Consider the following 12,712-nt stretch of genomic DNA (forward strand, 5'->3'; position numbering starts at 1 on the left):
ACCCCTCACCATCACCCCACACAGCTGGTGCTCCCTGCCCAGCCCCGCTCCGGTGCCGGCACCGCCGAATCCAGCCTCCCTGGCTGCAGACACCACGCCGCAGGTCATCGCAAGGAACAATTTTAATACAACAGAAAACTTCCCGAAGGTAAGAACAGAGCCGGGCGCTGGGCAGGAAGACACGGTCCCCTTGGCTTTTAAGACATTTTCCATTAAAAAAATCTTTTTCCCGCTGTATCCGTGCCGCCGGTGTGCGGCCCAGCCCCCCTTCCCGTGGTGCCGGTGGGCAGGGGGTGCCCGGTGTCTCCCCCAAACCCCGCTGCCTTCCTGAGACTTTAATACAGACGGCGGAGGAAGAAGCAAAGCAAACGCCGAGCGGCTCCGGCTGCTCGTTTTGGGGGGGTAAACGGCGCCGGTTTAACAGGGGGAGAAGCAGGATACGGAGCCTGGCACAAACCGCACACGCACAAAATAATCCAACAGGCAGCCAAAAAATCCGCCGGTTGCTTCGGGATAGGAGACGCACTCGCCGGCGGTGGCGTGGCGATGCCCGGTGGCAGGGGGTTCAGCAAACCGGGGACGGTCCCCCCATCGCCGGCACGTGGTGCTCAGAGCACCAGGGTGGCAAACCGCGGCGGGAGGAAAAGCCGGTACATGCATTATCAAATGGAAACATTTATATCATAGAAAACAGTAGAAATGGGGGGGAAGTGACGGGTTGAGCCGTAGTTTGGTGGATAAAAAGTGATGAGGGGGGGAGAGAAGGGCGTGAAGTTTCCAAATTACAAATGAAGCAGCAGCACAGGGGCTGGCTGGGTTGGGTTTTTTGAAAAAATAAAAGAAATACTGGCTTTTTATGGATGTCCGTATGCACCAACTGAGGAACACCGTGGGATGTGGTGGCAGAAGAAATGCAAAGAGCAAAAACCAACCCTAAAAATCCCGTTAATACTTGCATCCGATTGCCGTCCCCATGGGGAGGTCTCTGCTTTTCCTGCCTGGAAGGGCCGATGGAGCTGGGTGGCTCCAAAAGGCTCCGAATAAAAAAAATTAAAACATTTACATCCGCTATACGCTTATAAAATGAACCATACGCATTGTTATATGATGAACCATATGCACGTAAAATCACTCATATGCATCCCAGCTCGGGCCGCCAGCATTTGGGGAATGTTGCTGTGGGTTTGGGGTTTTTTTAATTTTAAATATTACAATTACCCCCCTCAAAGAGGGTTTCTTAGGAGATTTGGGGTGTTTCCAGCTAAAACTGAAGATAAAAAGTGGGGAAAGGCAAGTGGGTCTTTGCAAGGTTAGAAAATATCGTGTCATCCGGCTGGGAGCCGGGAGCCGGGAGCCGCACGGAAAAGCCTGGGACCCCCTGGGGCCGGGTCGGACCCTGCGACAGTCCTGCGCTGACCGTTTAGCTTATAAAAGTAATAAATTAATTAATGAATATTTGCATCGAGTCCTTTCTGTACACAAAGGTTGGGGCCCTGCCGGAGAAACGCCGCCGCCGGAAAAGCTCCCGCGTCTCTATAAAAATATGAGCATCTTTCGGGGAGTACAAAAAGCCTTCGGGGGAGGCGAAGTGCCAGGGCGCAGCCAACCCGGCCAGCGCCGACGTCCAGAACGGCTCCGGGAATGTTTATCTCATGGATACGCGGCGCAGGATGGGTTTTTTGGGGAGGTGGTGGGATGCCGCGGGGAGCCTGAACCATCCCCGGGTGCCGGCATGGGGCTCAGGCATGTTTGGCCCCGCTCCATGCACTGCTCCGGGGTGCCGGGAGCTGAGCACCTGCTGGCTCCTGGCCCCACGCCGGTGGTGCCGGCGGCACCCGCGGTGGTTGCCAGTGGCCGGTTGCTCTCTCCCCACAGTTCCGGTGCTGCCGGGAGCTGTGGTCCCGATGCTCACATCCATCCCGCCACAGCGAGGAGACGCTGCCGTCCGGCTGCTCGGCCTTGCCGATGGGGTAGGAGCCCTGGCATTCCCACTCGGCCGCCGCTGGCTCCTGCTCGTCGCTCTCGGAGCCCTGCACCGCGATCTGCGGGACCGGGCTGGGCTTCGGCTTCGACTCCGTGCCAGCCATGCCGCCGCACCGGAGAGATGCGCCCTGCCCGGCTTCGCTCTTGCCACCATCTTCGCTTGCCGGCGCTGACTCCGGCTCATCGAAACTCACTTCTTGAACCGCTTCTTGCTTCTTGAAGGAGTCCCGACGCTCGGAGAGGTTCAAGCGCCGCATGACCACCACCTCCTGGTCCCGGTCGTGTCTGTCCCCCAGCCGGGAGCTGGTGGGGTGATAACCGTGCTCCCCGGGGTACGCCGGTGCTTCGCCTTCCCCCATGGCCTCCCCATCCATCGCAGGCATCTCCAGCCCCAGCTTGCGGCCGATCTTCTCGGCCGACTGGACACGTTTGAGGAGGGGGGAGCGGGGGCAGTCGGCGCTGCGGGGTCGTGAGCTCTGGCGGACGATGGTGGGGGGGGACAGGGTCTTGCCCTGGAAGGAATGGGGGGTTTTGGGGTACCCTGGGAGCGGGGATGGGGAGCGCTGGGGAGAAGGCGGGCGCTGGGCAGAGGAAGGGGTGCAGGCGAGGGGCGAGGGGGGGATGCTGCTGGTGGATTTGCGACGTCCCACTTTGTAGCGTTGCCCACCCAGTTTGGGTGCCAGCCCATGCAGGGAGCTGGGGCGCACGTGGCCAGCGGGCGACGTTGGGGTGCTGGAGGAGGGAGAGGTGCTCTGTGGGGACACAGCATCTGCCGCACAAAGAGAAACAGGTCACCGCGAGGGATGGAGGGACACGTGGCATCCCCGCCATGCCCGGAGCTAAAATCCACCCCCCGCCGCAGGTTGGGGTACCTGGGGGCAGGTCGGGAGCGGGGCTGCGGCAGGGCGTCGTGGGACCCGGGGACAGGCTGTGCGTGGGGGACTCCGGGAGGCTCTCGCTGGAGGACAGTGAGTGATGGAGACCGGAGGAGAAGCTGCGGCTGGTGTGCAGGACCGATGACTGCTTGGAGATCTTCTTGAAAAGGGATTTTCTCCTGGTGGGGGGCACAAAGGTGGCGGGGACAGGAAGAGCCTTGACTTCTCCTTAAAGCTGGTGGCCATCAGCCTGCCGAGCTGGTGCTGGCAGGACCGGACCCTGCTAGATCCCCCGGTATGGCAGAGCCAGAGCATCCCCCCCCGTATGGCACGCGCCGGGACAAATGCCATTTTATCCCACCCTGTTTGTACCCACCTGTCCTGGCTGTCCCTTTTCCTGCTCTTCTTACTCCTCCGCGCCATCCTCGTCTTGGAACTGTTTTTCCGAGCAGGGCCGATTTTAATGGAGGTGTTCTCCAGGGCAGTGGTCCGCAGGGCTACTTTATTCCCGCTCTGAGGGGTGAAAAACAAGTCACTGCAGCATGCCGGATCCAAGCGCCGGATCTGAACCAGCTCCTGCCTCAGGTGCCGGCGGAGGCGATGCCGGGGAGCCGCTGGATCGATGCGCCATTGCCGGGGGCCGGCTGGACGAGCAGTGTGGCACCGGTCACCTACCTTCAGCAGCAGCTCCACGACGTCCCGGTGAACTAAACCCAGCACCGATTCGCCGTTCACATGTGTGATGAGATCGCCCGCTCTCAGCCCCGCTTCCTGAGCAGGGCTCCCCTCTTCCACGCTCTGCAATCAAAAGACCAAGATATTATTCGGACGCAAGCCTAAGTTTCCTCCTGGGATTTTCCATCAGGAAACGCAGTATCCGGCACCGCCGGTCCCTCCCCATGCGGAGCCCAGGCCACATACCCAGACCATATGGTGGACAGTATAGACGTCGCTGTCCCCCATGTAGACGCGGATGGCTCGCAGGGTGAAGCCGTACTTCTTGCCCGAGCTGTGGATGATGATGGGAGGCCGCAGGCTGGCGATGGCGAGGGATGAGTCTCGGCTTGGGGAGGAGTCACGGGAAGAGGGGTTGGACGAGAGGGAGTGGGGGGAGATGGGGCTCATCAGGGCACCGCCACCAAAGTCATCTGCGAGTGGGAGAAGCCGGCTCAGCCTGGGAAAACCACGTGGCAGCCACCATCCGGCAGGATAAACCACATGGCACACGCACCTGATGTGATGATGAGGGATAAGGCTGAGACGGAGGCAGATTTGGGGACACGGCCGCCCGGCGAGGCTCTCTGCCTGTCCGGCACATCCTTCTGGCTGCCCAGCCGACGGCTCCCGCCCGGCTCCAGGCCCCGGGGAGTCGAGTTTTTGGTGCCGGTGCTGTTGCTCCGGAGGCGGATGCGGTTCAGGCTGACGATATCGGCTGCACAGAGAGGACGAGGGAGAGTTTGGGGACGTGGAGAAGCCACCCCATGCCGTGTGGGACCCCGGCTGCCCCCGGAGCATCCTGCACTGGCACCCGCAGCCTACGCACCGGATAATGCTGACGGCTTCACTGCGCCACTGGTCCCCACGTCAGGGTCTCCCAGCACAAACTTGGGTCTCTCCGGCTTGGAGGACGCCACGCAAGGGCTTTCGTCCTCCGAGGAGAAGGCAAACTTGGGCATGGTGTCCAGGCTGTAGGTGCTGGGCAGTGCGGCAGGGCTGCGGCTTCGCTCATGCCGGGAGGTGTACGGCGTGGAGCTGCAGGACGTCCAGGAGCGGAGCCTGCGCGGGGAGAGCAGGAGGGCTCAGGACAACCAAAGATGGGCAAGGGGGACGGCACCGAGCCGCTGCAGCACCCCAGGACATGTCCCACCCACACCTCTGCAAACCCTCGGTGCCGGCACAAACCCTCGGCGCCGGCACAAACCCACATCAGCGTTACATTCCCTGTCTCAGCACGCACCGGGGCTCTGTGCCTGCCAGCCGGCTCCTGTCCTCGTCTCCCGAGTGCCTGTCCCATCGTTCCTCTTTGTCCTCGCTGTGACTCTGATCGGAGGACGAGAGGCTGAGGTTGGAGTGAGCCGCCAGGAATTCGGAGCTGCTGTACACCTGAGGAGGAGACAAGCCATCAGCAAGGAGAAGAAATTCAGGAATCCAGGCACTCTGGCATCAGCCAGGACACGGATGCTTGGCACAACCGCGCCGGCTATGGCGCCCCGTCATTTTGGATGCCGGAGGAGGGACTGGAGCACCTTGCTGAAGCGATGGGAGCAGGAGGAGAACTGCCCGATCTCCACGGATGATTCCTCATCGTTGGTTTCTTCATCCTCCGAATCCAAGTGGCGGTACCTCTCGGAGCGAGCTGAAAGCAAGAGCCAGAGCAGGCAGGGCTGTCACCCTGCCTGCAACACACCCCGTTCTGCCTGCCCACGCGGCCCCGGTGGGACCTGCAGCCACGGGGAACTGTACTGTGGCTGACAGCCCGGTCCCAAATCCCAGGGAATTTTTGGGGTGAGAAAGTAAGGGTTTTGGTAAGGCTGAGCAGCCTAGAAATAGGATTGCATCTGTTTCGCGACTTCGGTTGTAAAGCAACTGACTTCACCCAGGAGATTTTCATATCCCACGGGAGAATCCGACCTGCAGCTGGGATAACGGATTGGCAGAGGTGGGGAAAAGGGGATGGATTTGGCCTCACTGTCGAAGTAGCTGGTGTCGTCCTCTGACTCCAGCTGGGGGATGAACTCGGCCTTCTGCCGCAGCAGCCCGTTCCAGTCCAGGTGGAGGAAGAAGGAATGGTGCTTCACCTCGTGCGCACCCCCTGCCAGGCAGAGAAACCCGCGTCACGGGGACAGGGCAGGATCCGGGATGCTCCCGCTTCCATCCCAAACGGCACGGTCTCTCCTCCATGCAGAGCAAATGGCTTAAAATAGGATGGATCAGATCCCTGTGCTGCCTTCCCGGGGTGAACCCCGAACCAGGGACCTCCTCTGAGCACCCTCAACGCGGCAGGACACGCTTTGGTTTCGGAAAATGGCTTGACATGAATTAGGGTGCCAGGTCACCCCCCGAGCGCTGTGCAGGGGCCGCCATGCGTACCGGTGCCCAAGCGCTCGAGGGGACACTGTCTCAGCAACCGCATGATCAGGTCCTGGGCGTCCGCGGGAAGAGCCTCGTCCCCTTCCGGCCACATAATTTCATCTGCAAGGAAAAAGGAGAAGGAGTTTGGTGTGGCTGGAAGAGTTTGGACACGACGGGGACTGTGACGATGCGAGGTCACAGGAGAAGTCAGTTCTGGGCAAGAGGAAAGTCCCCCAGCAGCCGCAGCAGATGAAAGCATCCTCCCAAACTGGGAAATCAAAGCGTGAGGAGCTTTCTCACTGTTCAGCCAAGTACCAAATGATGGAACGAAGCTCTCCAGACGTTAAGGACGAGCCATGACTGCTGGGAAGAGCAAACGGAGGAGCAAAGTTGCCACCGACACTCACCGCTGATGACCTGCCCGAAGAGCTCCTCGGGGGTGTCTCCGAAGAAGGGGACGCAGCCCACCAGGAACTCATAGAGGATGATGCCCATGGCCCACCAGTCAACAGGCTTCCCGTAGCCCTGTATGAGGATGACTTCTGGGGCGATGTACTCTGGAGTGCCACACACCTGCGTGGGAAGCAGCGGCTGACACCTCTGCAATGACCTTTGCAACAAGTCCCGAGGCTATCCCAGTCCCCGGTGATGGCAGATCGGCCAAATGGAGCAGGATCTCGTACCTGCTTGTCCATGAACTCTCGAGTGTCCTTCTCCATGTGCCCTTCGTAGAGGTTCGTGGTCATGTTCATCAAGCCGATCTTTGACAGACCGAAGTCTGTCAGCTTTATGTGGCCCATGGAGGTGATGAGCAAACTGCAAGAGAAGACAGATGCCCCATGATGATGCCGTTTGCTTCTGGGAAGACCTGGGCAGGACCAGCTGGACCCCAAGACCTCTGGTCCTGGTGCAACGGCACAGAACCAGGTCTTTGGGCACCAGAACCTGTGACCTCATTCTGCCTTGCCCTCTTGGCTTGGATCAGTCCCTCTCCCATCCCCACCCAAACCCAACCCCGTCCTTGTTCAGACCTGACCCGCGTCCTCACTTGTCGGGTTTGAGGTCCCGGTGGACAATGCCATAGTTGTGGAGATATTCCAGCGCGAGAACAGTCTCGGCAAAGTACATCTTCGCCATGTCGACAGGCAGCGGGCCCATGTTCTTCAGCAATGTGGCACAATCCCCCCCTGCGGGGACACGGGTCTTCCTGAGCATGGGGGGCTCAGAGAAGGCAGGGGACAGGGCTGTGCTGCCTCTCCTGCCAAGCAGGCTCCCAGCCAGACCCTCCCATCCCTCCTTGGAGAAGCACTGATCCCTGGGCATGGGGCACAAACGCTCTCCTAGGTGAGCATGGCCACCGCCTTCATCAAGGTGAGACTCAGGATCACCAAAGCATCTCCTCACGCTTCCCTCAACTCCCTGGAGCAAAGCAGGGCAGGACACGTTCGAGTGGTGTCCTCAGCGCTCAGACATTGATATTGCCCCCTCCCTCCAGCCCCGAATCCCGTTCTCACCTTCCACGTACTCCATCACCATGCAGAGGTGTCGCTTCGTCTCGAAGGAGCAGAACATGCTGACCACGAAGGGGTTCTCTGCAAAGGTGAGGATGTCCCTCTCCACGAAGACCTGCTGGATCTGGTTCCTCAGGATGAGGTTCTGCTTGTTGATTTTCTTCAAGGCGAAGCGCTGCCGTGTCTCCCTGTGTCTCACCAGGTACACGGCCCTAGGAGGGAGCGATATTGCCGGACCTCAAAACATATCCTCCGACCACCAAGACCGACCACACAGCACAGCAGGATTTGGACAGGGAGGACTTTGGAGATGTTATAGATGGAGACAAGCATTAGGAACTTCCCAACTCACCCGTAAGCCCCATTGCTGATCAGCTTGATGGTCTCAAAGTCCCCCTCGCAGGGCTTCCTCCGAGGAGCGGTGACCAAAGGCTGGCGCTGAAGAAGACATGGAAGGTCTTTAATGTTTCCTGGCATGCTGGTGCTTTGAGTGCAGGCAGGAATTCACCAAGCACCTCCAAGTGCTCCTCGCTGCCAGAGGACATCCCTCCCTGAGCCCTCTCCAGCCACAAACCCCAAGCCAGAAGACCAAGATGCTCTGCAGATCAAGAGCCCACTCTGAGCTCTGTCCACGCAAGAAGCCGGTTGAGGGACTGTGAGATATTACACCTGAATACAGCAGTCACCCTTGGAGGCAACCTGAATTAACATCTCCCAGACTAAGATAGCAGAGGAGCTGCTGCAAGGAGCTGTGGTGTGGGGTGAGGCAGGATGACGATGGAGGCAGCAGGTGGGACATGCAGGTATGACCACACTCACCTCACAGGCGTCATCATTCTCTGGCGTGATGGTGTTCCCGCTGTCAAAATGATCCAGCTGGACCATTTCTGCAGAAGACAGAGATGGTTTTCACCTTCTTCATGCTCAACCCCCACCAAAATAACTCCCCACCAACCACTTTCCCTCCAAACTTGGAGATCCCGCGGGGATTTAGCCACACGCTTTGCTTGAGCTATTGTATGGAGAAATTCAGGTCATGGCATTAAGAGGTTCAACACGAGGTTAAACATTTACATAATTCTCTTTTTTCCATAGTCATTCCCGTGTTCCTCAGGGATTATGGTTCCCCCCCAAGGCCGTGGCTTCCTATGGATTAAGCGTTCTTGAGCTTAATCTGCTTTGCTGAACGTGTTGGGAGCAATAACAAGGGATGTGGGGCTGGCCAGGAGACTTGGACACTGTCCTGGTCCTGCTGTGACCCACTCCATGGCACCAGCTCAGCCCTGCTAGTCCCCCTGCCACCTCCCAGTGCTCGTTCATGCTTGCCAGCAGCCAAACTGGGAGTCCACATCCTGCTGCAGACCTCGGGGCCACCAACCCAGGCAGTTGCCTACCCTCCAGTGGGTCCTTGACGAGCCCCAGTTGGCTGATGATGTATCGGGGAATATCGGTCTTTATTCCCTGGCCAACTTTGGCGTGTCCTTCTGCAGCTTCCAGGAGATGGTAAAACTCCTCCGGGTCAAACTCCTGGACAGGGAAAACCAAGAACAGTAGAGGAGTGAGACTTTGCAAAGTTCAACCTTTCCTTTAAGTCTTGCAGGTGACATCTGTAATTGAGGACTGGCTCTGGATGCTTGCAGGAGAAAACTAAATGCTCTGCTCCTGTTTCTGCCATCATTCCCAACATAAAGGGTTGATGGAAAAAAAATGAAGCCCCATGAGCTCCATCTTCCAGCTGCAGGAACGACGGCACAAAGGCGAGTGCTTTAGAAATTCAGCACAACAGCTAAAAAAAAAACCTGAAAATGGATGAGAAAGCTTGCCAAGAAGTTCACATCTCCCTACTCTGCTAGGAAAAACCAGCTTCTCCCCTCTGAAAAATGGCTTGGATGCTAGGAATGGTCTTAGCTCCTTGCTACAGCCTGGTCAGGATGGTGAGGAGCAGCAGTTCCCATGGTGGACTAGGCAAGGTGGTGAGAAGATGCCTTGTCTTTCATTGTCCACGCCAACCCGGAAAGGAGGCTTTACCGTGAAAGACAAGACACATCAGAAGCTGCCATGTCTTACCAGGCACTCCAGAAGGCGAGCAGGACGGGAGATGATGATCAGCAGCTTCCTCACCAGTTGGTCGATGAACTTCACCTCCTCGCTCTCCGAACGCTCCTGAGCCTGACGGAGAGGAGACAGAAGCCAGGCATCTATCGGTGGCCTCAGGAGACGACGTCGGGCAGGGAACTGCCCCGTACTCACATCTCGGAGCATCTTCTCAAGTTTTTCCTGCAGCTCCATGAAGTAGCGGGAGGTGATGAGAGCTCCCTGGGACTTCGCCAGACAGTCACGGGCCAACTCAATGATCTGGTGGTGGATGAAGCCCAGCACCCCGTCTGCCAGCGGCAGAGTGCTGCTCGGAGAGAAGTTTGTGATGGTGTCCTGCAGACGCTCTTCCATTTGGGCCGTGGCCTGCAAGGCAGAATGGATGGTGACCCCTGGGAACATGTGTCCCATACCATGCATTGGGTTTGGCCAGCCCAGATCTCATCCTACCACCTCCTGTGTTGGGTTTGGCCAGCCAGGATCTCATCCTACCACCTCCCACAGATCCAACATCCATGTGCACACCCTGGCCCCACCTGGGACCCAGCTTCCAGCAGGCTGGAAAAGCTCCACCAGAGTCCCCAGAGACCTCTGCTTGCATGTGTGATGACACAGACCCGCAGGTCCCTGCCTCCCTCACCCATGACCACGTCTCCGGTGTCCTCCAACACCCCCTGCTACATCTACCCATGCATTCTATATTCCAGCATAGAGAAGAGATGGTTCTGGAGAAGATGCTGTCAGGATACCGCGGAGGCACTAACGTTCTCGTCCTCCCTGGTCCCAGCAGTTACCTTGGGGAACCGCTCCTTGTAGACATGGTTCATCATCACAACCTCGTTATCAAACGTTCCACTCGTCCGCCCAGGGCTGCGGAGGGAGGAAGCCGGTTGCGTTACAAGGTCCAAGTCATTTACATCCATGCAAATAGCTACCACCCCTGGAGAGCAATTTGTTCCCTCCTCCTAACTCCCAGTCCCAAGTGGTTAAAGCTCATCTGAGTGGAGCCATCAGCCTTGGGCCAGCACTTCCAGCAGCATCCCTCCCACCATGCATGGATCTGGAGGTCCCTGGGACCTGGTCCAGGGGAGGTTAATGTCCTGCAGACCCAGGTCTCCAAACTCAAGTCACTTGAAAATCCAGGGCTGAGAGACTGGTGCATCAGTCCCTGGGCTTTGAAGAGCGAGCTCATCCTTTCCTTCCTCTGGATCCCACAATTTCTCACCATCGTTGCCCTTTTGCAGCTCACCAGCAAAAAAACCCCAACCGAACCCCGTGGTGGACGCAGGGTCCTTCATTAAACACGGCTTCTCTCTTACCCTCACCCAACATTGCCTCTCTCAGGCCCCTGCCTGGTGATCCTGTTATGCAAAGCAAGTTGCAGGAGCAGCCAGCAACTCATTAACCGCTATATAATAAATGCGGCGACTAAAACCAGACCCAAGCCGCTCGCTGCCAGCCCCAGCTCAGCCTTTGCTGTGCTGACCGCAGAGCTGGCATCTCCTTGGTGAAAACCTCGCCACCTACAAAGCCCTGTCAGATAATTAATCTGATTTTAATGAAATTTCAGCTGGCGACACGCAGGGCTATGGCTCTGCCTCTGGCGCAAAGAGGGCCGGGAGCTTTTTCAGTGGGAAAAGAGAATTTAACCGAAACATCCCCTGTAAAAAGCACAAGCTCCTGGTGCTGGACAAGCGGAAACATGACCAGCTCCTTGAACGGGACACGGTCTTGGAGCAGCAACGCGGAGCTCGGCAGGTCTGTAGGGTCAGCTTGCACAATGCTATGGCCACCAGCTTGATGCTCTCTCCAGATTTTCCTCTCTCCAGCCTGCAAATGCCTGTCCACCTGCGCTCCTTGTTTTTTGCAGAGGCAAAGGCCAGGCTGATGCTCAGCCCCAGCAAACACAGGTGATGTTTCCTCACCCAAGCCCAGAAACGAGATTTTTAACCTTTTAACAGCAGCTCAGGCTGGTGGCCTCCCAGCTGTGCCCTGCAAGGACGGCCACCGCTTGGGCTTCTGCTCAGCAGTCCCCTTGTCTCCACCGAAACCTTTGAGACAATTGAGCAAGAAGCTGCAAACCAACTATTTTGGAACAAATCCCACTTTCTCCAGCTTCAGCCCCAGGAAACCTCACTCTCAGGTGTCGTCCGCTGCCAGGAGAGCAATGCCACATCCCGACAGCCGAGAAGATGCTGAGAACCTCATGCCCAAAACCATGGAGCTTAGGATCACAGACTCATGGAACAGTTTGAGTTGGAAGGGACCTTTAAAGGCCATCTAGTCCAACCCCCCTGCAATGAGCAGGACCATCTCCAAGAGCCCCGTCCAACCTGACCTTGATTATTTCCAGGGATGGGGCATCTACAACCTCAAGCCATAGCTTCTTCACTCCCCTGCAAGGGGAAAACCCGCATTGGGGTCAACACCTTGGGACGGGCTTAGCAGGACCAGGACATCTCAGGAACAGCTTCCGAGAGGGCAGAGGATGCGCTGGATGTGCCGGCACCCGGTGCATCGTCCCGGCAGCACCGTGGGTGCTCCCCACAGCGGGTGCCGTACCTGAGGCTCCTGGATCGTGGGCGCAGGCAGGGCGAATGCCGCCCCTCCTCGTCCATGACGCTCTCCGTACTGCGGAAATGCTTAGAAAGGAAATGCAGCTCGTCGGGAGTGGGCTGGTACGGCAGCTGGTGCAGGCGCTCCTGGGAGGACGAAGACGACTGGAAAGAAGGACAGACACGGGGGGATCAGGAGACGGATCCGTGCTTCCCAGCAGCAGGGTGGAAACCAGCAAGTCCACAAGGAAAATATTTCTTGGAGCCTCTTAGGAGGCTGGAAACACTAACGGGCAGCATGCTCTGTGCTCGATAATGCGAAATACGGATGGCAAGGCCAGGCTGGGGAGGTCTGCGCTGCCCACTCCCACCCCAAACCACTCAATCCAGCTCCGCTGACCGCCCCATCCCTTGTACCCGCAGCATCCCGGGCGGCTCCTGCCCGGCCATTTCCCTGCACGGTCGGGATGCGCCCCGTGCACGCTCGACCCGCGACACGCAGGGATGCTGTAACGCCCAGGGACGCTGTAAGCCGTTAGCTGAGCTCTACGGCTTTCTTAAAACCACATTTGGAAAGCACGACGCAGCTAAAGCACATGGTCCTCTAGGAATGGAGGGGCTG

At 58.0% G+C, this 12,712-nt stretch overlaps 1 protein-coding gene across 3 annotated transcripts in view; it reads right to left on the reverse strand.

The window, feature by feature from the left end:
• Positions 1-168: 168 nt before the first annotated feature.
• Positions 169-12,712, reverse strand: part of MAST3 (microtubule associated serine/threonine kinase 3) — a 28,486-nt gene continuing 15,942 nt past the window's right edge. For all 3 annotated transcript variants that reach the window (XM_082331190.1, XM_082331189.1, XM_082331191.1), the window contains 22 exons: positions 12,098-12,255; positions 10,330-10,405; positions 9,692-9,901; positions 9,509-9,610; positions 8,836-8,968; positions 8,261-8,328; positions 7,794-7,879; positions 7,445-7,653; positions 6,979-7,117; positions 6,614-6,746; positions 6,338-6,503; positions 5,949-6,050; positions 5,548-5,670; positions 5,105-5,214; positions 4,816-4,961; positions 4,402-4,634; positions 4,090-4,290; positions 3,780-4,006; positions 3,534-3,656; positions 3,235-3,371; positions 2,856-3,037; positions 169-2,752 (listed from right to left, as the gene is read on the reverse strand). In XM_082331190.1, the coding sequence (XP_082187316.1) occupies positions 1,740-2,752; positions 2,856-3,037; positions 3,235-3,371; positions 3,534-3,656; positions 3,780-4,006; positions 4,090-4,290; positions 4,402-4,634; positions 4,816-4,961; positions 5,105-5,214; positions 5,548-5,670; positions 5,949-6,050; positions 6,338-6,503; positions 6,614-6,746; positions 6,979-7,117; positions 7,445-7,653; positions 7,794-7,879; positions 8,261-8,328; positions 8,836-8,968; positions 9,509-9,610; positions 9,692-9,901; positions 10,330-10,405; positions 12,098-12,255 (4,077 nt within the window). In that variant the 3' untranslated portion in view covers positions 169-1,739. The remainder of the gene's footprint in view (positions 2,753-2,855; positions 3,038-3,234; positions 3,372-3,533; positions 3,657-3,779; positions 4,007-4,089; positions 4,291-4,401; positions 4,635-4,815; positions 4,962-5,104; positions 5,215-5,547; positions 5,671-5,948; positions 6,051-6,337; positions 6,504-6,613; positions 6,747-6,978; positions 7,118-7,444; positions 7,654-7,793; positions 7,880-8,260; positions 8,329-8,835; positions 8,969-9,508; positions 9,611-9,691; positions 9,902-10,329; positions 10,406-12,097; positions 12,256-12,712) is intronic.

This window comes from Platalea leucorodia (genome assembly GCF_965183815.1).
Source record: "Platalea leucorodia genome assembly, chromosome: 21".
Lineage (NCBI taxonomy): Eukaryota > Metazoa > Chordata > Aves > Pelecaniformes > Threskiornithidae > Platalea > Platalea leucorodia.